Source organism: Chlorocebus sabaeus, chromosome 8 (assembly GCF_047675955.1).
Source record: "Chlorocebus sabaeus isolate Y175 chromosome 8, mChlSab1.0.hap1, whole genome shotgun sequence".
Classification (NCBI taxonomy): Eukaryota; Metazoa; Chordata; class Mammalia; order Primates; family Cercopithecidae; genus Chlorocebus; species Chlorocebus sabaeus.
Window position 1 is genome coordinate 133,875,582 of NC_132911.1, and position 26,426 is coordinate 133,902,007.

At 41.9% G+C, this 26,426-nt stretch overlaps 1 protein-coding gene across 4 annotated transcripts in view; it reads right to left on the reverse strand.

The window, feature by feature from the left end:
• The window catches only part of ASAP1 (ArfGAP with SH3 domain, ankyrin repeat and PH domain 1), a 395,104-nt gene that overhangs the window by 58,679 nt on the left and 309,999 nt on the right, over window positions 1-26,426 (reverse strand). For all 4 annotated transcript variants that reach the window (XM_008001545.3, XM_008001541.3, XM_073018360.1 and 1 more), the window contains 9 exons: window positions 21,203-21,366; window positions 19,226-19,359; window positions 17,270-17,361; window positions 11,816-12,002; window positions 11,487-11,572; window positions 10,211-10,326; window positions 10,011-10,078; window positions 8,968-9,075; window positions 5,127-5,355 (listed from right to left, as the gene is read on the reverse strand). In XM_008001545.3, the coding sequence (XP_007999736.1) occupies window positions 5,127-5,355; window positions 8,968-9,075; window positions 10,011-10,078; window positions 10,211-10,326; window positions 11,487-11,572; window positions 11,816-12,002; window positions 17,270-17,361; window positions 19,226-19,359; window positions 21,203-21,366 (1,184 nt within the window). The remainder of the gene's footprint in view (window positions 1-5,126; window positions 5,356-8,967; window positions 9,076-10,010; window positions 10,079-10,210; window positions 10,327-11,486; window positions 11,573-11,815; window positions 12,003-17,269; window positions 17,362-19,225; window positions 19,360-21,202; window positions 21,367-26,426) is intronic.

The window sequence follows — 26,426 nt, forward strand, 5'->3', positions numbered from 1 at the left end:
CAGACTGCTGTGCTAGCAATGAGGGAGGCTCCATGGGTGTGGGACCCTCTGGGCCAGGTGTGGGATATAATCTTCTGGTGTGCCGTTTTCTAAGACCCTTGGTAAAGCACAGTATTAGAGTGGGAGCTATCCGATTTTCCAGGTGTTGCGTGTCTCAGTTTCCCTTGGCTAGGAAAAGGAATTCCCTTCCCCCTTGCGCTTCCCAGGTGAGGTGATGCCTCGCCCTGCTTCAGCTCTCCGCTGGTTGGGCTGCACCCGCTGACCAGCACCGACTGTCTGACACGCCCCAGTGAGATGAACCTGACACCTCGGTTGAAAATGCAGAAATAACCCGTCTTCTGTGTCGCTCACGCTGGGAGCTGGAGGCTGGGGCTGTTCCTATTCGGCCATCTTGGGCACCCTCCTCTCTTTTTAAGAAGTATGTATGTATGTATGTATTTTTGAGATGGAGTCTCATTCTGTAGCCCAGGCTGAAGTGTCGTGGTGTGATCTTGGTTCACGGCAACCTCTGCCTCCTGGGTTCAAGCAATTCTTCTGCCTCAGAATCCTGAGTAGCTCGGATTACAGGCACAGGTCACAGCGCCTGGCTAATTCTGTGTATTTTTAGTAGAGACGGGGTTTCACCATATTGGCCAGGCTGGTCTCGAACTCCTGACCTCAGGTGATCTGCCTGCCTTGGTCTCCCACAGTGCTGGGATTACAGTTATGAGACACCACACCCGACCACAGTCTCTTTTGTATGGCAGAGAAAAGAAGGCTTCTTGGAAGAGAAGGTGATGCTTGAAAGGCTTTTCAGGAGTTCACAGCTGTCCAGGCAGCCATGGTTTGGCTTGACACAGACTGCTCTGCCTTAGTTTGTTACTCTCAAACTACTGCACATACTTTCATTAATGAGAGTAGTTAGTTTCTTTCTTCACCTAGCTGTTGGCAAGGTAGCAACTGGTTCAATTTTCTCTGTGGCACCACCCCTTAATCAACAAGCATCTATTGAGGCTCTCAGTATGCCAGGCACCATGCTATTTTTGCGCAGGTTATCTGCTAGTTTATTAGTTCCAAGCCAGAGCCTGTCTAAGGTAGGAAGTCTACATTATAGCAAATATGTATGAAATGCAGAATTAATACTTACAGGTATTCACATGCTATTGAGAAGGGTATATAACGCCTGATTCTAGAGGCCTGGCTTCAGGAATAGACGGGAATGAACTGTAATTAGTATATCAGTCATTCGCCTTTCTAAAAGCTTAAAAGGTTAGTTCTTTTAAGCATGTTAAAGAAGCTTCTTGAGATTGGAATTATCATTCTTTTACTTAACACATCCTTTCTCTGAGTTAAGATGCCTACCAAGTGCCCAGTCTCATTATCCAGAGCATTTGTTAATTTAACAGTCTTGGCTGGGCATGGTGGCTCACCCCTGTAATCCCGGCACTTTCGGAGGCCGAAGCAGGTGGATCACCTGAGGTCAGGAGTTCGTGACCAGCCTGGCCAATGTGGTGAAACCCTGTCTCTACTAAAAATAACAAAAATTAACTGGGCATGGTGGCGGGCGCCTGTAATCCCAGCTACTTGGGAGGCTGAGGCAAGAGAATCGTTTGAAAACAGGGAGGTGGAGGTTGCAGTGAGCCAAGATTGCGCCACTGCACTCTAGCCTGGGCAACAGAGTGAGACGTTGTGTCAAAAAGACAGCAGGATTGCTCAAGATCAGAAGTTCAAGGGTGCAGTAAGCTATGATTATACCACCGTACTCCAGCCTCGGGAACAGGGCAATCCTCCACTTCTAAAAAATAAATAAACCTAGGTTCTGTGATATTATTTTAATTAAACGTTAAAAAGAAACTAATCTTGGCAAGCCTCACGAACCGGTTTTTGTTTTTGTTTTTGTTTTTTTTTTGAGATGGAGTTCCGCTCTTGCCTCCCAGGTTCAAGCGATTCTCCTGCCTCAGCCTCCCGAGTAGCTGGGATTACGGGCAGGCACCACATCTGGCTAATTTTGTATTTTTAGTAGAGACGGGGTTTCTCCATGTTGGTCAGGGTGGTCTCGAACTCCCGACCTCAGGTGATCCGCCCACCTCGGCCTCCCTAAGTGTTGGGATTATAGGCGTGAGCCACCGCACCCAGACCAAGAGCCAGAGTTAATAAACGTATGGTAGAAGTGGGGTGGGGGCAGGGGGAAGCTACCGATCACAAACGAGAAACTGCCTCACACTTAAATTAATTTTATAGCTTTGATTTAGTATCTCTGGATCCCACATCTGAAGAGGGGTTAGGCAGCGAAATGTTTCCATATGGGGCTTGAGGACAGTGATTTTGGGATTCTGAGCTACTGAGCTCCTCTGAGACTATGGGGCACTGCTCACGTATAAGCACAAGGGGGCTTTGCTTGATGGTAATTTAGGTCAAGCTTCTTTGAATTTTGATGAGGCAGCTGGAGTTTCTTGAAAATATTCCTCAGCTAGATTCAGAATAATTCTTTCTCCTCTTCCCCCTTGTGGGGACTTTATCTCAAGTGTCTGTTTCTGTCTCACCGGAAGACTTAATTTAGGGGTCCTTCAGACCCCTAAATTCACAGTTGAGGAAATGACTTCTGCTGCAAATAGAGACCTCTGCTTTATTTGTCAGGGAGAACAAGGAACTCAAATGAGAAATCCAAGACATCCTTGTTTTCATGCAAATGGTTCTATCAGTTCAACAGAAGGAAATGAAAAAAAACATAGGGGCCAAAAAACAGAGAAGAATTATCTCTGCACAGAGAGCATCAGCTGATCTTTAACAATGTCTTCTAAGAGCTCCATTCTAAACATTATCAGTTTTCCAAATGTAAGCGCATGTGAGCTGAGCTAGCTATGGGATATTGCACATTTCAGATCCCTCATAAAAGTCATGAGAAGGCTGTACTCCCTACGTCATAACAGCAGACAGGCCAAATCTCTGAATTTGATGTCCTGAACAGCCATGAAGAACACTCTTGGCTTTTGTAGGGAGGATTTCTATTTTCAATTATGGGCTTTTTGTGGGGGAAGTGGGGAAAGTACTCTATCCTTAGATGACCACGGTTGCTGTGGCCAAGTCTGAAACACTTGTTTTAGCAGCTGGAACACTAAATAAATTTAGTCTTTGTCTTCTGGGTCTTTGGTAAAGAGCTGGTTAGAATTTATTCAAGGCATGAGAGATATGCTTGGCATGAAGTCAGACAGTATATATTATGGGTTTCTGTGTCCCCCTTGAGATAAAATGACAGAAGGGAGTGGAGGGAAGTGAGGGGGTCTCTTGGCCCCTAGGACTCTGGTGTCATTTTCTTCTATAAACAATTTTCAGGACTCTCAATGACCTAGAGGCTCTCTGAACAGGCATAGGCTGTGCCTGTCTAGACAGGTCCCCATTGCTATGTTGGTAACCACACTCAGGGGATATGAAATCTTTCAGTCACTTTTTTCATTACTGTATTTGGTCTGGAGGCTTCTCACAGTCCTCTGTAGGGTGTAGAAAGAGAATCTCTGCTCTACGTCAGACTGCTACCCTGATGGGGAATGCCATTACCCACAGCGAAGCAGAAACACAGCATTCTTATACTACAGACCTGCAGCTTGATATGTGAGTGATTTAAAAACATACATTTTAGTACAATGCATGGAATGGTAAGCAAACACTAGTGGGTTAGACCTTTGGCTTACATGCACTATTACTGTGTGGCCACTGGTTATCTTGGAGTATAGTTGTTCATGGCAAAGCGTTATTTTAACTTTTCTCCATTACATTATGATCTATGAGGCCATTTCGGGTCTCTCTAAGAACACAGCTCCCATTTATAACACTATTTCAATGGAGAATAAGCTCTGAAAAAACACTGTTTTGAATAAAGCTCACATTTCCCAGAAAATAGCCCTAGTGTGATTCAAATAGGCATGGCATTGTGTAGCGAGAGGCCTTGAAACCTGTGGGAGCATGAGCTGAGAACACAGGGAGAACCCTACATTTGGATTCACTGGCGAAGACCAAACTTGAAACTGTAGCTCTGGGTACCTCTCAATTATCCCTACTGGCTAGGGTAACACTTTAATGTTAGCCTGAGGTGCCAGCCCTGTGAGACATTTGACAACACATAGCACAACAACCCTCCTCTGAGTAGGATTCCTCGTCTGGGCGCAGTGGCTCATGCCTGTAATCCCAGCACCTTGAGGTGTCAAGGTGGGAGGATCAGTTGAGTACAGGAATTCAAGACCAGCCTGGGCAACATAGCAAGACCTCGTCTCTACCACAAAAAAAAAAAAAAAAAAAAAAAAAAAAAAAAAAAAAAAGCTGGGCATGGTGCCACGCACCTGTGGTTCCAGCTATTTGGGAGGCTGAGGTGGGACGATCAGGATCACTTGAGCCCCGGAGATGGAGGCGACTGAGCAAGACCTGTCTCAAGGGAAAAGAAATTCCTCTCCAAGTACTGTCTCTGGAAAAATGATCCTCATTAGAGAGTACAAGAGAATGGGCTTTGGTCACACAGAACCTGGGTTAGAATCCCCAGTACCTGAGAACTATAGGTCAATTACTCGGTATCTCTGAACAAATCCCCTAATCTACATGATGCCAGTAATTACATAATAGTACCTATCTCATTTTGAGACCACCACATGAGAAGTACTAGGCGTACAGCCTCTCACAGGCAAGTGCTCCATAACTATTAACTACCACTAGTATTACTAGCATCTTCAAAAGAGAGGCATTCTAACGCAGAGAAAAGTAACTTTCCAGAGTACTGAAATTCCACTCCACAATATAAAAAGTACAGGTTCTGGAGCCACATGGACCTCTGACTGAATTTCAACTTTACCTCTTACCAGTGGTGTGACCTTGGGCAAGTCAGTGTACCTCACTGAGCCTTAGTTTCCTCTTCCGTAAAATGGGCACAAAAGCACATACTTCACAGGGTTGTTGTGAGGTTAACACAAATAATGCACAATGAGTGCCCACAGCACTGCCTGTCCTGCTCTTGGTGCCTGGCAAATGGCATGGTCCCTATTTCAAGCTGCTCCTGACAACACGATCCACGCCACTCAAATGTAACTTGCAATTCTTACCTCAAAGCTGGCTAGACTACCAGCTCTGAGAATGGAGTCACAAGCCCTTCTCAAAGCCCATACCTTTCCCGGCGTTTCTAGGAGGCAGAGGGGGAGCCTCCGTGGTTGGTGATGTGGGCGAGTCTGTGCTTGTGGAGACGAAGATCTGGTTGGTGAAGGCTCCGTAGGAGAGCCGCTGTTTGTCCCTTGGAGTGCTGAATCCTGGCAGTGCCGGCTTGTCCTGGGGGGAGATGCTGGAGGAGTGGCAGAAGCTCTGAGGTCTGGGGGAGCGCTCTTTCTTGATGGGGCTTGGCTGGCAGATGAAATAAGAAGGTGAAATAATAATCAAGGACCACCCTTCAGGTGTACAGAGGGCCTCTGCAGGGCAGGCGCAGGTGGGAATCTGGGTTCTTGTGGTTCTCTGAGCTTTATAAGGTCGGCCACAACGAGCCTCATGGTGGTGACACAGTACAAGGGGAGGATCTAGATATCACACTTTTATATCTTTCACCACTATGAATAATCACACTAGTGCAACACTGGTGAGGATCAGCAGCAGTGTCAGAAGCACAGTAAGGTCACAGGTAGATTTAACCTTTAATTAGCAAACACTTTCAGAATGCAGGACTTTTTTTTTTTTTTTAGCAACATTTGAATAGTATTTCCACCTATTTCTAATTTGCTACATTAAGTTTTCTTCTCTGCTCAACACTTTAATGTTGAAGTTCTCATTCTTTGCCTCTTTTCTCTTTTCTCATTTTATATCCCCTGCAAAGTAAACAGATTCACACCCACTGCCCCCTATACAATAATGACTTACAGATCTGTAAATCCAACCCCAATGACTTGTGTTCCAAACCAATGGTCCATGAGGTGTCTCTAGTATTTGCGCTTGTGGTGATAGCATTAGGATCCATTCAACTGCTCAAGTTAGAAACCTCAGTGTCACCTGGAGTCCCTGGTTCCTGTATTCACCTTGGAAACACCCCTGGAAGCCACTCCTAGTGCAGGTGCTCACCAGCTCCCACTGTAGCTCTAGCCTCCGGAATGGCCCCTTTTCCAGTTTCCTTCCTCCAGTCCATTTTCCACACTGCAGCGAGAGCTAGTGGGAAACCTTGCTCTTTAGACAATAAACCTCTGTGGGCTTCTGACTGCTTGCACAAAAACCCAAAGGCCAAACCTGGCCCACAAAGTCATCCTGATCAGTCAGATGGTTTGCCTGACTCTACAAGGCAGCTGCCTGCCTCTCCCCACCCAGCCAGGTGAATGTGTCTCACACAAAGTGCTTCTCTCCATTCCTCAGACATCCAGGCTCTACCACGACTCCTTCCCTTGGCACATGGTGTTCTGGAATGATGCATTCCACCCCACTTCTTTCCCAGGCAAGCTTCTACCTATCCTTAGAAACCGGTCTCCAATGTCCTTGAGAAGGCAGACTGAGGCGGCTGCTTGGTCCTCTGAATACCTCTCAGGAATTTTTCCAAACTCTTATAATGATTATCACATTGTATTATAATTTATTTCCTCTTAAAGTTTTTAAGGCTTTGAGGACCTCTTTGGCTATTCCTTACATCCTGCCTGGGATAGAGGAAAAGTCCAATACATAGGCAATCAATTAATGCATGAATGAACTTTCAGAGGTAGTTAACTGCCTATAAGGAAAACTCAGTGAGAACTGGGTTTAATCCTCCAAACTGTGTTTACTAGCTGAGAGACTTTAGACAAATTGCTAAATTCTCTTTGTAAGTTTTCTCTTCTGTAAAATGGGGATAACAATGTCCCTTATGTACTTTTTTTTTTTTTCTCTCTGAGATAGGGTCTTACTCAAACACCCACACCCAGGCTGGAGTGCAGTGGCACAATCCTGGCTCACCACAGCCTTGAGTTCCCAGGCTCCGGTGATTCTCCCACCTCTGCCTCCCGAGCAGCTGGGACCACAGGTGCACACCACCATGGCCAGCTAATTTTTGTATTTTTTGTAGAGAGAGGGTTTCGCTATGTTGCCCAGGCTGGTCTCACGCTTCTGGGCTCAAGCAATCCACCCATCTCACCCTCCCAAAGTGCTGGGATTACAGGTGTGAGCCACCACACCCGGTTATGGACTTTCAATAAAGACGATCTGAGATAACATAAGCACTTAAATCTATCTAATCCATATTTAATGAACATAATTCCTTAATGACAGGCATACATTCTGAGAAATGTGTTAGGTGATTTCATTCTTATGCAAACATCATAGAGTATACTTACACAAACCTAGATGGGAGAGCCTACTACACACCTAGGCTATATGGTATAGCCTATTGCTCCCAGGCTACAAACCTGTACAGCATGTTACTGTACTAAACACTGTAAATGACTGTAACACAACTGTAATTACTTGTGTATCTAAACATAGAAGAGGTAAAATAAAAATATGGTATATAAGATTAAAAAATGGTACATCTATGTAGGACACTTTCCATGAATGGAGCTTGAAGGACTGGAAGCTGCTCTGGGTGTGAGTGAAGGCCTAGGATATTATTGTACATTTTTATACAACTCAGTGCAGTAGGTTGGTTTATACTAACATCCCCACAACCATCTGAGGAATGCGTTGCACTATGGTATTACAACATCTATGGCATCACTAAGTGATGGCTATTTTTCAGTTCCATTTTAATCTTATAGGGATCCCCATTGAGTACGCAGTATGGTGCGTGATTATGTTCAATAAATAACAACTGTTATTTACTTACTAACTACTTGTTTGGAAGGTTAATTTTTTTTTTTTTTTTTTTGAGACGGAGTCTCGCTCTGTCGCCCAGGCTGGAGTGCAGTGGCGGGAACTCAGCTCACTGCAAGCTCCGCCTCCCGGGTTCACGCCATTCTCCTGCCTCAGCCTCCCGAGTAGCTGGGACTACAGGCGCCCGCCACTGCGCCCGGCTAATTTTTTTCTATTTTTTTTAGTAGAGACGGGGTTTCACCATGGTCTCGATCTCCTGACCTTGTGATCCGCCCGCCTCGGCCTCCCAAAGTGCTGGGATTACAGGCGTGAGCCACCGCGCCCGGCCTGGAAGGTTAATTTTTTGTTTACTTTTTTTTTTTTTTTTAAGATAAAGGGTCTTGCTCTGTCATTCAGGCCAGAGTGCAATGATCATAGCTCATTGCAGCCTCAAACTCCTGGGCTCAAGCAATCCTCCTGCCTCAGCTTCTCCAGTAGCACCATCACATTTTATTGATTGATCCATTTACTTTATAGAGACAGGGTCTCACCATTTTGCTTAGGTTGGTCTCGAATTCCTGGCCTCAAGCAATAGTTCTGCCTTGGCCTCCCAAAGCACTGGGATTACAGGCATAAACCACCATGCCCAGCCTCATGGTCAATTTTATGTGTCAACAGGCTACAGTGTCCTGGTGTTTGGTAAAACACTAGTCTGGATGTTACAGTAATTTTTTAGATGCAATTATCATTTAAATGACTAGATTTCAAGTCAAGGGAACTACCCTTCATGATATGGGAGTGCCTCACCTAATCAGCCAAAGAAAGGCCTTAAGAGAAAAGACTGAGGTCCCCCAAAAAGGAAGGAATGCTGCCTCCAGACTGTCTTTAGCCTGAAGACTGCAACATTAACTCCTGCTGGGATTTCCAGCCTGCTGGACTGCCCTATGCATTTTGAATTTGACAGCCCCTTCAATCATGTGAGACAATTCCTTAAAAAAAAAAAATTCTCTTTCTCTCTCCCTATCCTGTTGGCTCTATTTCTGGACAACCTTAACATAGCTGTTAAATGGTGCCCAATAAGGAATGAACAACAAAAATGGCCCTGGTACATCGGATCATAAAACCACAATCAATCAATCTCACCAAAAATGGATCTTGTCTACACAGAGTAGAAAAGTTGGGGTAAGTGTTAAGGAATTTGGGGACATAATTTACACTCACTTTGTCATCCAGATCATCATCGCTTTCATCCATCTCCTCCTGTCGAAGATTCCACTCATATTCTACATGGACATGTGGATTGAACTTTCCAGATTTAGCCTGGGAAAGCTGGAAGGAACAGCAAATGTGCACCATTTTAATTTAAATGCTGAAACATCCCAATATTACACAAACACTGAGCAAATCCCACCTTATTCCTAGTTTTCAATGAATCATCTGGGTGTACTACAGGCAACACTCTGATTAGACAAGCTGCACTACTATGTGACAGGCTCAAGAAGAAATGCAAACAATTGGAGGCAGAGCCTTCTTTATTTTGATGACTTGTCTCCAAAATTAAAAGCTTTCTTCTTATTAAATGGGCTTCAAACTTGCAAATTCCTGGCTGAACGGCAAAATGAGTCTTTGAAGTTTAAGAGATAGGCTTTTAAGGTCCCAGTCCAATCTGTGGCTCCATTTTCTCATTCATAAAATGGGAGCAGGGATAATTGTCTCAAAGGATTCTTTAAGAATAAAAAGGCCCAACTGGTGAGCCTGGAACCTGGCACTTAGCAGAAACTCAAGAGAATCACAATAATGTGAAGGCCCTGACTTGCTAAGCAAGAACTAGTGGGGTCAAAAAAGGTGAGTGTGCACAGGAAGGGGAGGGGCTGAGAGAACAGTGTGTTAACATTTTGAAGACCACTGCACTCTGAGCTTTACTTGCCCAATTTTTGGAGCAGCTTCTCAAATAATTCTTTACTGTTAAGCTGCAGAGAAAGTCTTATGGTCTGGGAAATAAAAAGCATGACCTCAATCCACAAGCCGATCTGGTAATAATACTTCTGTAATGCCTTTCATCTCCTTTAACTGCATTCCAAAAACATGTGGATGACAAATTTATCAATTTACCACTTTTTCTAATGTAGCACATTGCTTATCTGATTTTCTTTAGCCAATGTTAAAAAAAAATATGCATTTTAAATATTCAATTCTAGCTTCTCAGAATGACACTTTTAAGGCAGCCAAAGTCTAATAAATCTCCCACATCCATTTTTGCTTACCAGATCTTCACACTGGGTAGCTTTTAGTCTCTTTGCTATGTCTAGGGCAGTTTCTCCAGCCTGGTTAACTGAAACAGGGAAAAAATTAATTTGCATAATTATCTAGGAAACAAGAAGGCAAGGAACAATAATCAAATTACAATGTAACATGCAACACATGCTTTTAATACAGTCATGAAGACACTGGGACACACTCTCACCTATATCCACAGTAGGCTTGCTCCTGAGCAAAAGCTTCAAACACTCAGGTTTACTGTACATACTACAGTAGTGTAGAACTGTATTTCCCAGGGCCGTCTGCTTATCCAGGTTCCCACTGAAAAATTAGATGACGATTAGAAAAAAATGACTTACTCTATAACTTAAAACTATAGATTAGCCACTTATTTTTGTGCTGACACCTGAGTCAAATTTGAGACCTAATTATTATAATAGAGAAAATTATGATGTTTCTAACCTAGATTTATAAGCAATACAGTGGTAACAGCCAGCATTTATTCAGAGTGCCAGGTACTATGGGACAGACACTGTTTCTTAACGTTTACATGTATTAGTTCATTGAATCTTTACAACCATCCGATGGGGTAAGTACTAATAATAACCTATTTTACAGATAGAAAAACCTGAAGCGCAGAGAGGCTGAAGTGCTTGCTTTCAAGATTTTTAAGACAGGGATGGTAAAGCAGAGATATCTGAACACAGGTAATCTGTCTCTGGAGCCAATGGTATGAGCCACTATGCTATATTGTCTCTGAGGAAGAAACCTGGACTTTTATACAATTTGGCTTGTGTCTATGTACCACACTTCCTATGTGGGTTCAAATCCCCTCACTATTTTGATCATCTTCTTTGGATGAGCTCTAGTTCCTTCTCATAATCTGTTGCTTACAGAACAGATAAAGAATAAACAATCCAGCAAGTCCAAACTTCCTATGTTCACTCTTATACTCCCATCAGTACATCCCAAACTTGAATGAGCTATTGATCCAGCCACACACATTGCTGCTGTCTTACAAATTTATGAACAATGAAAACTTACAAATCTGGTTGACCTGTGCTGTTAAGTCTTCTCTCTTTTAACTTCTCCTAACGGTTAGGAAATGTGTCCAATCTGTGCAGCAGATTTTTGCATACAGACATAATTTTACATTTATAAAGGCCAAGGGATGGCAAACTACAGCCTGTAGGCCATATCTGGTTCACTGTCTGTCTTTATAAATAAAGTAATAAAGTTTTATTGGAATACAACCACACTTGCTTGTTTACACATTGTCTATGGCTGCTTTCACACTACCATCGCAGAAGTGAATAGCTCTGACAGAGAGACTTCATGCCTGCAAAGCCAAAAATAATTTTTATATCTAGCGCAATACAGAAAAAGCTTGCCAATTCCTGATCTAGGCCACTGATAGGACTGGTTTGTGTTAATTTATAAGGCGAATTCAAGTAATTCAACAGAGAAAACAAAAATGATACCAGTTTTGTACAAGGAAGTCAACCAAATGGAGAGATGTCTGGTCTGCAGTTCGGACGGCAAGGTGAAGGGCTGTCTCCCCAAGCTCCTAAAAAGGGAAGGAAAAATACAAGTAAGTCGATAATATGCTCTGCCAAGGGAGGCTACATATATATCAGTTGCCCCCCAAGTAATTATAAGGAGTACACCTTTTCACTCTCATATTCTCTTGATTTAGACATGGCCACCCAATGTATAAGAGTCTCATTATATGGTATAATGTTAAAATAAGTCACCTTTTAAACTGATTTTCCGCACTACTTTTTATCCTATGATTTTAGTGAGGCCTTACCTGCCCAGGTTCCAGCAGTGGTTCCATTAGCTCTACCCCTTCTGCATAGACTTGAATTAGTGCAAGTAAATCCCTGGATTTGATGGCCTCAAGCAATTCATTTAGTTTAGCTGATGAAGTTGAACAGGTCTTCCTTGAAAATCTATGATCTACATACTTTGCAGTGATATATTCTTTTCGTACAGTCCTAAAACAGAACAAAATAATTTTTATTTTCCAAGTGCTAAGAAAGGTTTACATTTTTCTGACAAACATTTCTCTTTGATAAGTTATTTTAACTGATATATGCTTCTTTTCACCATTCAAGTAAACGAGGTTTTAGACCAAATTACTCCAATAGCGACAGAATAAAGAAAATAGTATATATTTACTAATATATACAGGTAATAGATATAGTTACAAAGTAAACGGGCACATAAATCACAGATTTCTTTTTCACCTTGACCAACAGCATGAGAAATCAACTATTTATAAATACTTCAAACTCTGATATACAAGCATATGAAGAAATTAAAAAAATGAAGAAGTTAAACATTCTGAAAGACCAATTAAAAGTTTTCAGAGCTTCATGGAAAGGATTTTTGTCGTCTGATATAACTCCCTTTTTATTTTATTTTGTAAAATTTTTAAAAGGATGGGGTCTTGCTCTGTTGCCCAGGCTGGTCTTGAACTCCTGAGCTCAAGCAATCCTCCTGCACTGGCCTCCCAAAGTGTTGGGATTACAGGCATGAGCCACTGCACCCAGCCATAACTCTCTATTTTATAGGTGAGGAAACTAAGGCTCAGAAAGGCTGTCACTGAAGCAACTCCCCCAGGTCAGGCAGTGAGCTACAAAGGGGTGAAGATGAGCTGTCTTTCCTGCATAGGTTTCAGTATGGGAGCAGGAGACCTCGTAGATAACATGCCCAAAGTCTGAAGGGGTGTGGTACTTTTTCCTTCTCTTGAGAATCGCCTTCCTTACTTCAGTTCAAGTGTTTCTGGTGGGACTCAGCTCACCTCCCAGCCATAGGGTTGAGTATATGACCTAAGTGGTCCAATGGTCGCCTTGGCCACCTCTGAGGAAAGACTAAAATGGAAGTCAGCTCAGAGGAAAGGAGAGGTAAGAGTCAGGGAAACAGAGCTAGCGTCCATGTGATGCTGTCAAGCCTGGATCCAGCTGTACCTGAATCCGCTCCTTGAATTTCCCAGTTACATGAGCTAATTAATAAAGACAGTAAATGAACTTTGGATTAAATCTTAGTTCTACAGCATCCCAGCTGTGTGACCACGGGAAACTGTTTAATCGTCATGAGCTTGAGTTTTTTTTAAATCTGAAAATGGGGATAAGACATTGGTATATTTTGAATTAAAGGATGTACAGTGCCTAAGAATTGTTTTCTTCCTTCTGAGAGGGCTCTAACACAAAGGACATGAACTTTCTTGCTCAAAAATATGCATTCCACCTGTGGAAGCTGCTCCTGTTTCTAACACCCCACAGTCAGGCAACACAGTTTAACACTGTGCTGGTACCTTTTTCTTCCATTCTGGGTTGGCAGTAAAAACAGTTGGGCTGCTTGATGATGGCACACAGCCTCTGGTCTTTTCTCAACCCTGTGCAGTTGAGAAAAGATCAACTGATTCTACTAAGTAACCAAGATCTTATGCTCATGGGTGTCCTTTATGCTTAGGTCAAAGTCCTTTTAGGATGGCAAGAGCCTGATGAATTAGAGGACTTCCAGTAATCAAAAGAATGGCCCAAGCCTGGCTTCTGAGGCCTCTGCTGCATGTGTCTTATATAAAGTGTGAAAGGCAGCTACTGTGTTGATGGATGGAGCAGCCGACTTAAAAATTAAACGGCTCTTGATTCAAGTCTGAGACCACATGCTAACTATGTGACCGTGGGTAAATCAAGTTCTCACTGAGTCTCAGTTTCCTTACCTGTGAAATATTAGTAATCATAGCTGCCTTCCAAAGAAGCAAGATTATGGGTAAGGAACAAAGAGTGATGCACGTGTTAGGGGTTCATTTGAAAGCTTCCTTCCCAATTATTATCCGGGAAGGCAGAACTAGGCTTAAAGATGCAAAGTTGCGGGGAGGCAGATCTTAGATTACTGTTTCTACGCATTCATCTGCATTTCAGGAATGTCTGCAGGTGGCTTACTGTCACTGGAAATATCACGAAGATGCCCACACAATTATTGGAAGAAATGATGCAGAGGGTGCTCAGGTATCACATGATCACGTGGAAAATCACCTCTACCCTTAGGTCGCTAATTCTGTGGCCATAGGAAGTATCTGGCCTCTTACTAGGCACAATGCCTTCAACTTCCTATGGGCACTCAGCCCATGGTCCCCTGCAATTTAAGGTTTTCTGACATTGAAGTAATAGGGACAGTGGAAAATAGATTTGTCTGGAAATCTGGACACTAGAATTCTAGTCCTATGGCTAATAAAGACAACTTTTCTCCTCTGTCCCCTTAAACCTCTGTCCCCTTAAACTCTTTATCTACTCTGTTTTCGTTAATGCTACTATCTATTTACCTAGATGTAAAACCTTGGGTGTCATCTTGACAGAGTCTTTAACATCTCATATTAAAACTGTTGGCTCTCCCTTCAAAATATATTGGAAAGTCGACCACATTTCATTACCTTAATTGCTACCACCTTTGTCCAGTTTACCTTCAGTGCTCAGTGGATCTAGTCTAACAGCTTCTTCCCTGTCTGTTTCCATAGGTACCCAGGCCCCATCACATTCCCCACAAGCCTGTCCTTCACACATCAGCTACAATTGGGTTTCTCATTCTCAGCCCTACTGACATTTGGGGCTGGGTAATTCTTTTCTCTTGACAGCTGTCCTATGCATTGTAGGATGTTTAGCACCATCCCGGACCTCTACCCACCAGGTGCCTGTAGCACCTGTCCAAGTCATGACAACTAGACTATCTCCAGACATTGCCAAGTATCCTCTGGGGGCAAAGTCACCCTTGGTTGAGAAACAATATCACATCATCAGTTTAAGAGGCCGGGCGCACTGGCTCATGCCTGTAATCCCAGCACATTGGGAGGCCAAGGCGGGCGAATCACCTGAGGTCGGGAGTTCGAGACCAGCCTGACCAACATGAAGCAACCCTTTCTCTACTAAAAATACAGAAAACTAGTCGGGTGTAGTGGCGCATGCCTGTAATCCCAGCTACTCGGGAGGCTGAGACAGGAGAATCGCTTGAACCTGGGAGGTGGAGGTTGCAGTGAGCCAAGATCACGTTATTGTACTCCAGCTTGGGCAGTGAGAGTGAAACTCCGTCTCAAAAAAAAAAAAAGATAATTTAGAAAATAACTCAGATCATGCCACTCCTGTTTAAAACCTCTCAATCACACAATCAAATCCCCAGGCAGTCCATGACCTACATGATCTGGCCTCATCTCCATCTTGCCCAGCATTCCCCCCCATCTCCCTCTTGCTCAGTTCTCTCCCTCCACATCTTCCTTCTGCCCCTGGGGGCACGCACAATGACTGTTCCAGCTGCCTGGCTGCTTCCCCCAGGGAGGGGGCCTTCATGCCCCTCAGCTCTGCACTTTCCCTACCTTCAACCTGAAAAAAATACTCCCTTCCCTTTCCCCACACACTTTAACACCTCCTCTTGTTGTACTTTCTTCATAACACCTAATACAATGTGTAATTGTATTACCGACTTTTTAATTCCCTGTGTTATCCTCTCCTCGGAATATAAGCAGGACAGAAACTCTGTCTTGTTTGCTATTGTATCTTCAGCACCTACAAGAGTGCCTGAAGCAGGGAAGTTGCCTCATAAGGATTTGATCAAATGACTAAATGAGTGATCAAACTGCATGTTACAAGAGGTTCACTTTATGCCTCTGGGTCACTGGCCAAACAATGAAGTAATAATAGTAGTAGTTGTAAATACTTATACAGCACTTACTACAGACCAATAATAACAATGATAGATACTTATACAGCACTAACTATAGACCAAATGCTGCTCCAAGCACTTTTTATTCAAGCCCTTTGTCACCACAACCGTACGAGGTAGATATATGTTCTGGATGAGGAAACTAAGGCACAGACAATTAAAGTTACTTGTCCAAGGTCACATAGTTTAGGAAAAGGCAGAGCTATGATATGAAATCCAGCAGTCTGGCTCCAAAATCTGTGATCTTAACCACAACATTAGTGATACTGGAGAACCACAGACATTTTGAAGGCGAAAGCCTTACAGAGGCCAAATGACTAGATGAGGTGCAAAGCTGACCAGGCGATGCTGATGCTGCTTCCCACATGAGAAACAGGACATAAAAATCCATGCTGTTATGACATTCATCTGGCAGCAGTGCCTTCAAGGTTTGGGTCATGCAAACATTTCAAAAATGCTGGTGTGGGCAAGACTACACTGTGTATGTGCTTGAGCACTTGCTGTTATCAAGTTGGTAAAGTAAAACTTAGGTCTTATTTGTTCATGGTAGTTTTACAATCAAATTAACTTTTGAAAAGCTTTTCAGTGTAATTTGTGCTTTTTTTTTTTCATCTCATAGTGTTCTGTTGTGTGACTCTGCCATAGAGTATTTCATCAGATGCCTACAGATGGATACTTCTTTTGTTCCTAATCTTTTTGTATTACAGAATAGGAATAAATTCCCAGGAGTGGGAATGCCGAGTCAAAGGGTTAAGTACATTTATAATTTTGGTAAATATGGTTAATTTGTTTTTCATAGTGTACCATTTTGTACTCCCACTGGCAATATTATGAGACAGAATGTCAGTTTCCCCACAGTCTTGCTGAGTGGGTTTTTAAGCATTTGGATTTTTGCCAGGCTAACAGGAATTTCCCATTGTCTTTGAATATCTCTTACTTATCACAATATGCCATGTTTTTGAGAGAACTGCCCCCATGACGATCTGTGCTTCACAGAACAGGTACTCAGCTGCAGCTACCCAGGGGAAGGTGAGGGTGAAAAGAATCTGTGCATCCTGGAAATACATTTCTAAATACTTTTCTTTGCTCTGCTTTCCCCTGACAATGGGGTTTGCTCTGAAAAACAAACAAACAAAAACTAAAAAACTAAAGGCTTTTTTTTTTTTTTTTTGAGATGGAGTCTCACACTGTTGCCCAGGCTGGAGTGTAGGGGTGTGATCTCGGCTCACTGCAAGCTCTGCCTCCCGGGTTCATGCCATTCTCCTGCCTCAGCTTCCAGAGTAGCTGGGACTATAAGTGCCTGCCACCATGCCCAGCTAATTTTTTAAAAATTTTTTAATAGAGATGGGTTTCACCGTGTTAGCCAGGATGGTCTTGATCTCCTGACCTCGTGATCCATCCTCCTCGGCCTCCCAAAGTGGCTGGATTACAGGCATGAGCCACCGTGCCCAGCCAAAAAAAAAAAAAACTAAGAAGTTTTTTGGGAGGGTAGAAAAACAATTATAGAATGATTAAAAAAAAAGTTCAATATATCACAAATACTTACATATCACTTGAAGGGGTGGGTTTTGGTGAGGGGCTGGGTAAATTTGCTTCCATAATATCATTAAAACTATTGTTTCCTACATTCTTGGCCAGCTGTAACAGAAAAAAAAAAAGAACAAAACCACAATATAGCAAACTCTTTGCTACTAATTAAGTCTCCTATTATCTGCTTTTGAGATTTACGAATACGTATCTTCCCTCATTTGACTCAGGATACAAACCACCATCCATGTGGTCAACAAATATTTACTGAATATCTACCACGTGCCAAGCACCAAACTAAGTGCTGGAAATGCAGAAATGGGTAAAGTACGTTTCCTTTCCATAGGTGCTCAGAGTCTAGTGGAGCCAATGACAAGTAAATCAATCATATCTACAAATATGTGATAAATGCTAGAACAGAATCAGGTCCTACACACATACAAACTATCTGAGATTACAGAGAGCGGGCTCCATTTGTGAATCTAGGCTAAACTTTTAATGAACAGCAATAGCTTTTCAACCACCATCACGTTTCCTTTTTATATTGAACAAATTTACTCCCAGGACAGAAAAGGACACAGGATTACTTTATATTTGGGTACAGATTAAGATGCTGCAGGCAGCAGAGGACCCAGGAAGCATTTTGCTTCTGGGTTCAAGAGCATTCTAAGAAAATTTCTTCTGAAGGGCCTCTAATCATTTTATGTAATTTTGGGATGCAAAGTTTAAGAAACATACACGCAACCACGTCTTTGAGGGGAAAAATCTTGGGTTTATTGCATGGCAAACGTTTAGGATTTGGACTTTCCTCTTTCTTGTTGTCAAATTGGGTTTCATTAATACAGGTCAAGGAGATGAGGGACATTATTTGTGCACTAAAGAAGAAGGTGTTACAGGTATTAGGTCTGTGTCTTTTCTCTATAATCCTGAAGCGAACTAGGGAGCCGAGTATCAGCATGGTAACTTCCTACTTTCTAAATTAGAAGGAATATCTTGTATTGTGCATAGAACACAAGACAGATCACAATTGCTTAGTGAATGCTCAGATGGCCAGGGCTGCTGGCTGGGTCACTAACTGCCCTTTTTGGTCAAGGCTACCGATAAGTTAGACATTCAGCTTTTTTTTGAGCCCAGGTTCACTCAGATTCTGCTCAAGGGTGAGCCTCCTGTCTGAGAAGTCATACTTTATTTTAAAAATTTCACTGTCAGTACAAAGAGTCTTTCACAGTGCATCAGTGTTAAAATTATGCGAGACAGGGCATTTGTCCAGTAGGCATCCTACTTGGGGGATGCCAAGTAGGGCTCCCCTTCGGTATTTTGGTATATCTCGGGGAGCAATTTGGACCTGATGACAACTCCAAATCTGGGTGACTAATGATGGGAAGGGCAGAGGGTAAAGGAAAACAAGTTTAAGTGTACGTAACCCCTTTTTTGGATTAAGAAGCTAAGCACCACAACTTCACACAATTTCTTCCCTTACTACCTAAAGAAGTTACAGGCTGGAGAGTAGCCGGTGTTATGACAATAGTTAACAAGCCACTCATAATTCATGTGTACTTTTACTAACTTATAAATAATAAAAATAAAATTGAGATAAACTCTTTAGTCATTATTTACAACAGAAGGCATGAGGTAATGTGAACATTTGAGTTTAACTGCTATTTTCGCGAGTTATATGAAAACTAATTCAAAAAGAAAAAAGTAGTTTTGAAGAAGCCCATCCCAAAAGAGAAGAGCCAATTTCACTGAGCTACTTATAGACATGTATGGTTCATCCTTTCTTCAAACAGGAAATAGAAACAGTCAACATTACACACCACAAAAGTTACTTTTTAAACATCTATGCAAATTCACAAAATTCAGGAATTATATAATTCTTTGTACTTGGCAGACATACAAAAAAAAATCCAAAATAATATAATAAAATTACTCATGACAATAATATCATTCTTCCCAAGTACAGGTCACTACTTACCAAGAGTTCAGAAGTTCCTAATTTGTCTAGTTCCAAAGACTGAATGCGAGAAATATGAACCCCCATTTCCCTATGGATGCCAGAACATTCTATACAGGTCAAAATACCCAAGTTGGTTGAAAGCCAGGTGGGTTCTGTGGAAATAATTTTGAAGACAATGAAACTAAAAGACATCTAATTTTAGTGTGCTAACTACAGAGGAAGCTAAAACAATAGTAGTACAAATTGTTAAGAACTATGAAAGAAAGACTTAAATAGAAGAAATGGACTCTTGAGGTTTAGCCTAGGGGCTACAATAAAAGTTTCCCTTTGATACTGAATTGAAAACAAAATTAAGCACTTTATCCTTGTGAAAATGTGAGAAAGGCTTTTCTTAAGAGATTCTATGCAACACCTTCAGGCCTGTGAGAGATGTTCCCTCACTGCCACTATCACCTCTGACAAGTGATGGATTGAAGGTCTATTAAGTACTGCTCATAGGCGAATGGATTCTATAGCCATCATTAACCTCCAAGTTGCAACTAACGTTAATCCAACAGTTTTTGGTCATGGCCTCCCCATGAGCACCTCTTAGTAATAAGACAGCTGTAAATACTGAACGCCAAATGTTTCTTTCAGTGACCTAAGGCCTTTTCTTCTACAACCTCCAATGGCCCTAGAACAGTGCGAACTATTACTTCTATGTTAGCCAAATCTTCAGGTATCTCTGGGTCAAGCGTCTTCCTGATTGGTCAATGCCTGAGATTTTACTACCTGCCTGCCATTTCCTGACAATATGTGTGTTACTATCATATATGTACACAATAATGGCGAAAATCTGAGACTTCTCTCAGAGGTGCTTATGGCTTCTTGTGTAGAAAAATCCAGTTTCACAAGTAAAACAGTAAAAAAACTATATCATAGTGCTTAAGAATACCAGGTTTGCATCCTTGTTCTGACTCCTACTAGCAGTGTGACCTTATGTAAGTCATTCAACCTCTTTGAGTACCAGTTTCCTCATCTGTAAAATGGGAACATTGGCATCTTGTTCACAGGGGTTCTGCAAGGATTCACTGAGATAAGCAAAACACCTAGCACGATTCTCAGTACAGTGGGAATACTCAATGTTAGCTGTTGCCAATACATAGGTAATATAGAGATATTTGAAAATACAAGTTTGGGAGAAGGTGACTTCAATGTGATATAGAGGTTAGGGAGGATGAGGCTGAGTAGGAAGGAATGAAAATCATGTACCACATGTCAGTTGATTTCACATGTACCATTTTCTTTTCTTTTTTTTTTTTTTTGAGACAGTCTCGCTCTGTCCCTCGGGCTAGAGTGCAATGGTGCAATTTTGGCTCACTGCAACCTCTGCCTCCCGGGTTGAAATGATTCTTCTACCTTATCCTTCTGAGTAGCAGGGATTACAGGTGCCCCCCACCTCGCCAAGCTAGTTTTTGAATTTTTAATAGTGATGGGGTTTCACCATGTTGCCCAGGCTGGTCTCAAACTCCTGACCTCAAGTGATCCGCCCACCTCAGCCTTCCAAAGTGCTGGGATTACAGGCGTGAGTCACCGTGCCATAGCAAGAGGTTTATTGACCCATTTTTTTAGGATAAGGAAACTATGAATCAGAATAGTAAAGGGACTCAGTGTGAGATTGTCCAGGCTGTGAGCGGCGGACAGTGATACAAAATGTGGACTCCACGCCCCCTACTCTCTCCATAACGTCTATGGTGCTTATATACTTGGACCTTATAGGAAAGGTAGTATTTTGGCAGTGACATCTAGGAGAGCAAGAGGGGGCTTTCCAGGTAGAGAAAACAGCATAGGTAAAAGCAGCTCAGCGGTAGGAAAAATCACTTTGGGAATACGTGTTTTGTGTGTGTATGTCAGTGTGTCCACAGGGGTTAAGGTTTTTCAATAAGTAGACCATTTTATGTTCTACAGGAAGAGAAAGGATGTTGTAAATGATCGTTCAAATATGGGGATAAAAACCTGATGAGCCACAATCGCAGCAAATGTCATTCCCTGGGAGCCGCTGGACATCCTCAATAATGGCTTTTGTCAGGTCTTCCAGGCTGTTCTCTCCCGCACTCTGTTCTCCACGGAAGGCCATGGTTAGGGCCTCTTCTTTGCTATTTGTCAATACTGATATCCATCTGTTGGCAAAAACATAAGAGGAAAAAGGTCTTTATAAAAGCGTGGCCTTTTTTTCTTTCTCTCTTTTTGGCACTGCAAAAAAAAAAAAAAAAAAAAAATCTACTTTTGTCAAGTAATTCCAAAAGAGAAGCCCCCTTCCAAAATAGCAATAAAGTGATGAAAAACAAAGAAATCAAACTTGAAGGAAGATGAGAGTTAAAGAATGGAAAGCAACACATAGGGGAAAATGTGAGAGATGAGAGGAGCAGACAAGAAAAGTAAAAAATCAATATAACTGAGGACTTGAACGAATATACAAGGAGACTGCATTTCTGTGTGGGCATATTGAATAAAGGGAATGTTGGAATGGAGAGGACTCAGTGAGGGACCTATCCAATGCAAGGATGAGAAAGAAAGAATGAGAAATGGAGAGAGGCCAGGAAAAGGAGTTTAGCAAAAGGTATATGTTTTCTGCAAGTCCATGTCAGTGGGGACACTTAACAGTGAAAGTGAAGGGATATTTCATTAGCAGCCATAAAAACTTACACTTACGAAAAAGGCATATTAACATGGAAACATGATGACATTTATAGTATTAAATGAAGACTGCAGATTATTTACTTATATACAGTGTGACTAACATATGTCCCAAACAAAATAACCCTTTGTTACTAAAATAACTTAAAAATCCAACAACAGGGAGTTGATTAATAAGGCATGAAATAACCACAAAGCAGAACAGTTAAGTAGGCATTAAAGTGTACATTTTCAAATAATTTTTGGGTGACACTGGATAAATGCTCATAATATAGTGTTTTGTGAAATCAACAACAAAAAAACCTATTATATGATTGATACGGTTTGGATTTGTTTCCCCACCCAAATCTCATCTTGAATTGTAATCCCCATAATCCCCACGTGTCTGGGCAGAGACCACTGTGGGAGGTGATTGGATCAAGGTGGCAGTTTCCCCCATGCTGTTCTCATGATAGTGAGTGCGTTGAGATCTGATGGTTTTATAAGGGGCTCTTCCCTCTTTGCTCCACACACTTCTCTCTCCTGATGCCATGTGAAGAAAGACGTGTTTGCTGCCCTTCCACCATAATTGTAAGTCTCCTGAAGCCTCCCCAGCCATGTGGAACTGTGAGTCAATTAAACTTCTTTCCTTTATAAATTACCCAGTCTAGGGTGTTTCTTTATAGCAGGGTGAGAATGGACTAATATGACGATATAATCCCATATTTAAATATATGTATGTATTAAAGGCTAAAAGGAATTTCACCAATATGTCAATAGTGGTTGTTTCTGAGTGATTTTCTATAGAAAACAACTGATAGAGTAATTGCTCGACTTTGTGCCTTTCTGTAATTTTTCAAAACTATAATGAGCTTGTATTACTTTCATGAATAAGAAAAAAGCCAAATTTATTTCTTAAGAAGAAAATAAAAAACATTTCCAAACCACTGTTAATTTTTTAAGTTACTACATAGACAGCTAATGTTTATTCTCAACAGACAATACAGAGGTTCAGAACTGAGTCTCTCATTTTTTTGTATATCGCTGAATGAAATGGATATGAAACAAAGCACTATACAAAAGACTTTGAATAAGCTATAGTGAGAGCATAATAATTAAAAACCAAATTATGTTTTTGGAGTATGTGAACAATGCAAGTCACACCTTTGACTCTAGGTGGCGCTCATTTTCACTATGTTGGGAGAAATACACATATCACAGCTTAACTTCTACTGTGATGCAGAAAACTGAACATTTCAAAACCAATGGTCTAGGAATTCATATGCAGAAGGAATGGGGGGATTTTATACCTTTCAGAATATTAAAACAGTATTTTTATATCAGTTAGTTTGATGTTAGAAACTAGAAATTGTTTTGTTAAAAACAAATCAAAAACCTGGGTTCAACAGGACTGACCACTGCATTTTATCAGCGGCACTGATGTTACTGGATTTTTCACATGACTGCAAAGCCTCTATTTTGCTTTCCTCAGGCATTACAGCATTTGGCTAACATTGGCCAGTATCTACTATATACCAAACACTTACAATTTTTAACATATAAATTGAACAGCCCAAATTTGAAATCCAAAACAGTTGTGGTCCCAAGCATTTCAAATAAGGGATACTCAACCTGTAGAATCTTCCAACATGCCTCTAAGTTAGGGTTTATAATACTTTATAGACGAGGAAACTGAAGTTATATGACTTGCCTAAGGTCCTAGCCTGGATTGTGTCAGACCAGATGGGAATAAGAAAACACTTCTGTTGATTCACTTTTTCAGAGTTCCTTCCATTTGCCTCTTTACTTAGGAGCTCATGACAAATAAATAAAGAAGTTTGTCATGATAATCAGAAAAAGTATATTTAAAGGATAATTTTCTAGAGAAAATAATTCAAATTTGGTGGAAAGAAATGGCTAAATTTCAAAAGGACCAAGAATCACAGTGATAATTTGTGACAACATTTTTTAACTTTTAAATTATTTTCAAGTAAGCATACTTAAAATCATAAAGAATGAATAACTGTATTTTAATACTTTAAAAGTAGTTTTGAGTTTTATAAGATAAAAAATAACTTGGCACTGTACTAAGGGCTTTACATATCTTATCCTCTCAAAATTCTACAATTGAGGTACATAATCGCATCTTACTGATGAGAAGCCTGAAGCCAGATGATCTGCCTAAGGTTAAAAAACCACTAACCACTGCAGTGCATGTATGTAGTCCCAGCTACTGGGGAGGCTGAAGCGGGAAGATCACTCCAGCCTAGGAGTTCAAGTCCAGCCTGGGCAACATAGAGAGATCTCGTTTAAAAAAAGCCATGCTCACACCTGTAATCCCAGCACTTTGGGAGGCTGAGGCGGGCAAATCACAAGGTCAGGAGATCGAGACCATCCTGGCTAACATGGTGAAACCTCATCTCTACTAAAAATACCAAAAAATTAGCCAGGCGTGGTGGCAGGTCCCTGTAGTCCCAGGTACTCGCGAGGCTGAGGCAGCAGAATTGCTTGAACCTGGGAGGCATAGGTTGCAGTGAGTCGAGATCGCGCCACTGCACTCCAGCCTGGGCGACAGAGCGAGACTCCATCCAAAAAAAAAAAAAAGCCAGTAGCCAGCAGAGCCTGGATAAGAAGCCAAATGAGTCTAACATGCATCTGCTATTTGTGAACTTTCCTCAGTGAGAATAAATTTTTTCATTCAATGTCATCGAACACTTTCATATGAAAAATAAACTCAGTGACGCAGCAAAACTGCCTCTATGTAACCTGGAGGTAAGTGAAGAACTAAGGCTTCCCTCTGGGGCATGTGCTTTCTTTGTGGATTGCCATTACCTCCTACAGCACTCAAAACAAAGTTCCCCTCTCACCACCAGCACCCAAAGAGAAAGCAGGCCGGGCACTGTAGCTCACGCCTGTAATCCCAGCACTTTGTGGGATCGAGGTGGGAGGATGGCTTGAGCTCAGGAGTTTGAGGCCAGCCTGTGTAACAGCAGCAAGACCTCATGGCTACTAAAAAAAGAAAAAGAAACAAACATTAGCTGGGAGTGGTGATGTATGCTTGTAGCACTAGCTACTTCGAAGGCTGAAACAGGAGGATCACCTGAGCCTGGGAGACTGAGGCTGCAGCTGAGCTATAATCATGCCACTGCACTCCAGCATGTGTGACAGAGTGAAACCTTGTCTCCAAAACAAAACTGCAAAGTGCAAAATGTACAACTTCAGGATGGGCCACGTAATCCTTTTACTGAAAAATGTTAAGTCTCATGGGCAGGAAACGAATCTCTAACAAAACTGGGACTGAATTACCTGTTAAGTCCTAAGAGTAAATAAAATATTGAAGGCCTGAGTTTCAGTCATAAGGGAAAACAAAGTGGTTGTGTTCCCTGCCTCACCCAAATTACTCACCTGTGTTCCACTTAGGGTTTTGAGAAAGGGAAATGAGGAGGAGAGAATGAAATCAGATAAGGAGAAACAATATTCCAAGGTGACTGTGGAATTCTCTCTGGGTTCAAATCCTAGCTTACTGGACTGTTACCATGTGCACATTATGCCCCTGTTTCCTCATTTGCAAACTAGGGACAAAAGTCCCTACTTTCTGGGGTTGTGAGGATTAATAAGACATGAAGTGCATTTAGCACATCTCAATAACTATTACCCATTTTTATTATAAATAGTACCTCTCTCTGAATCTGTGGGTGGAGGGCCAGGCCTCTGACTTCTTCCTTTCTCATTGACTTCTAGTCACCTTTCAGTCCACCAACTCTATACCCATAACACCAAGTCATCAATCACTTCCTTCCAATTCCATCCTGTTTCTGTGCCATCAGAGCCTCCTGCCTGGAGCATACAGTATTTACAACCCTCCTCTATGTTCATGAGCCAGTTCAGGCTTACCTTCCTCTTGGAAGTCATCTCTGAGCAACAACCCCAGGAAGCCATGAGGGTGTGTGTCCCGAGTCTACTCCTCCAGCACATGGCCTCCTCTGCCCTTACTCTTAGCACCTGCACTATGTCGCACCTATGACAGCCTCCTGCAGTAGAGATGCAGTTCCTTCAGGGCAGGGGCTCTGTCTAATTTAATGTTGTATTCTCAAGGCTTTGCATAGTCTTGGCATACAGCTGGCATTCATTAAATATTCAAATAATGAATGGCTAATTAGACCTTTCTCCTCATTTTCCTTTGTCTTTCTACCTTCTCTCTCAGTTTTCTTTCCCCACCCTGTTCCTCCCACCTCCGTATCTTTTCTACCCATATTCTCTTCTCTTTCTGATCCTTTATCATTTCTCCTTTGAAATGGGAAAAGAGTAAAATTCCCCAGAGAAGACTGTGTGTGTGTGAGCAATAACAAAAGCAAGTAAGGGACTGGGAGACAGAAAAGAGGCGAGTGTAAGGCAAAAAGGGTATGAGCAGAATTCTGTGGCTCTCCAAAAATAAGAGAGGAACACAGCATGTATTCTGTGCCACTGATGGGACAGGAAGTTTGATAGTTTATCAAACTCGGTCTAAATTACCCCAAGTTCTCATTAGAGGGGAAAAAAAAAAAAAAAAGTCAACAATAATTGC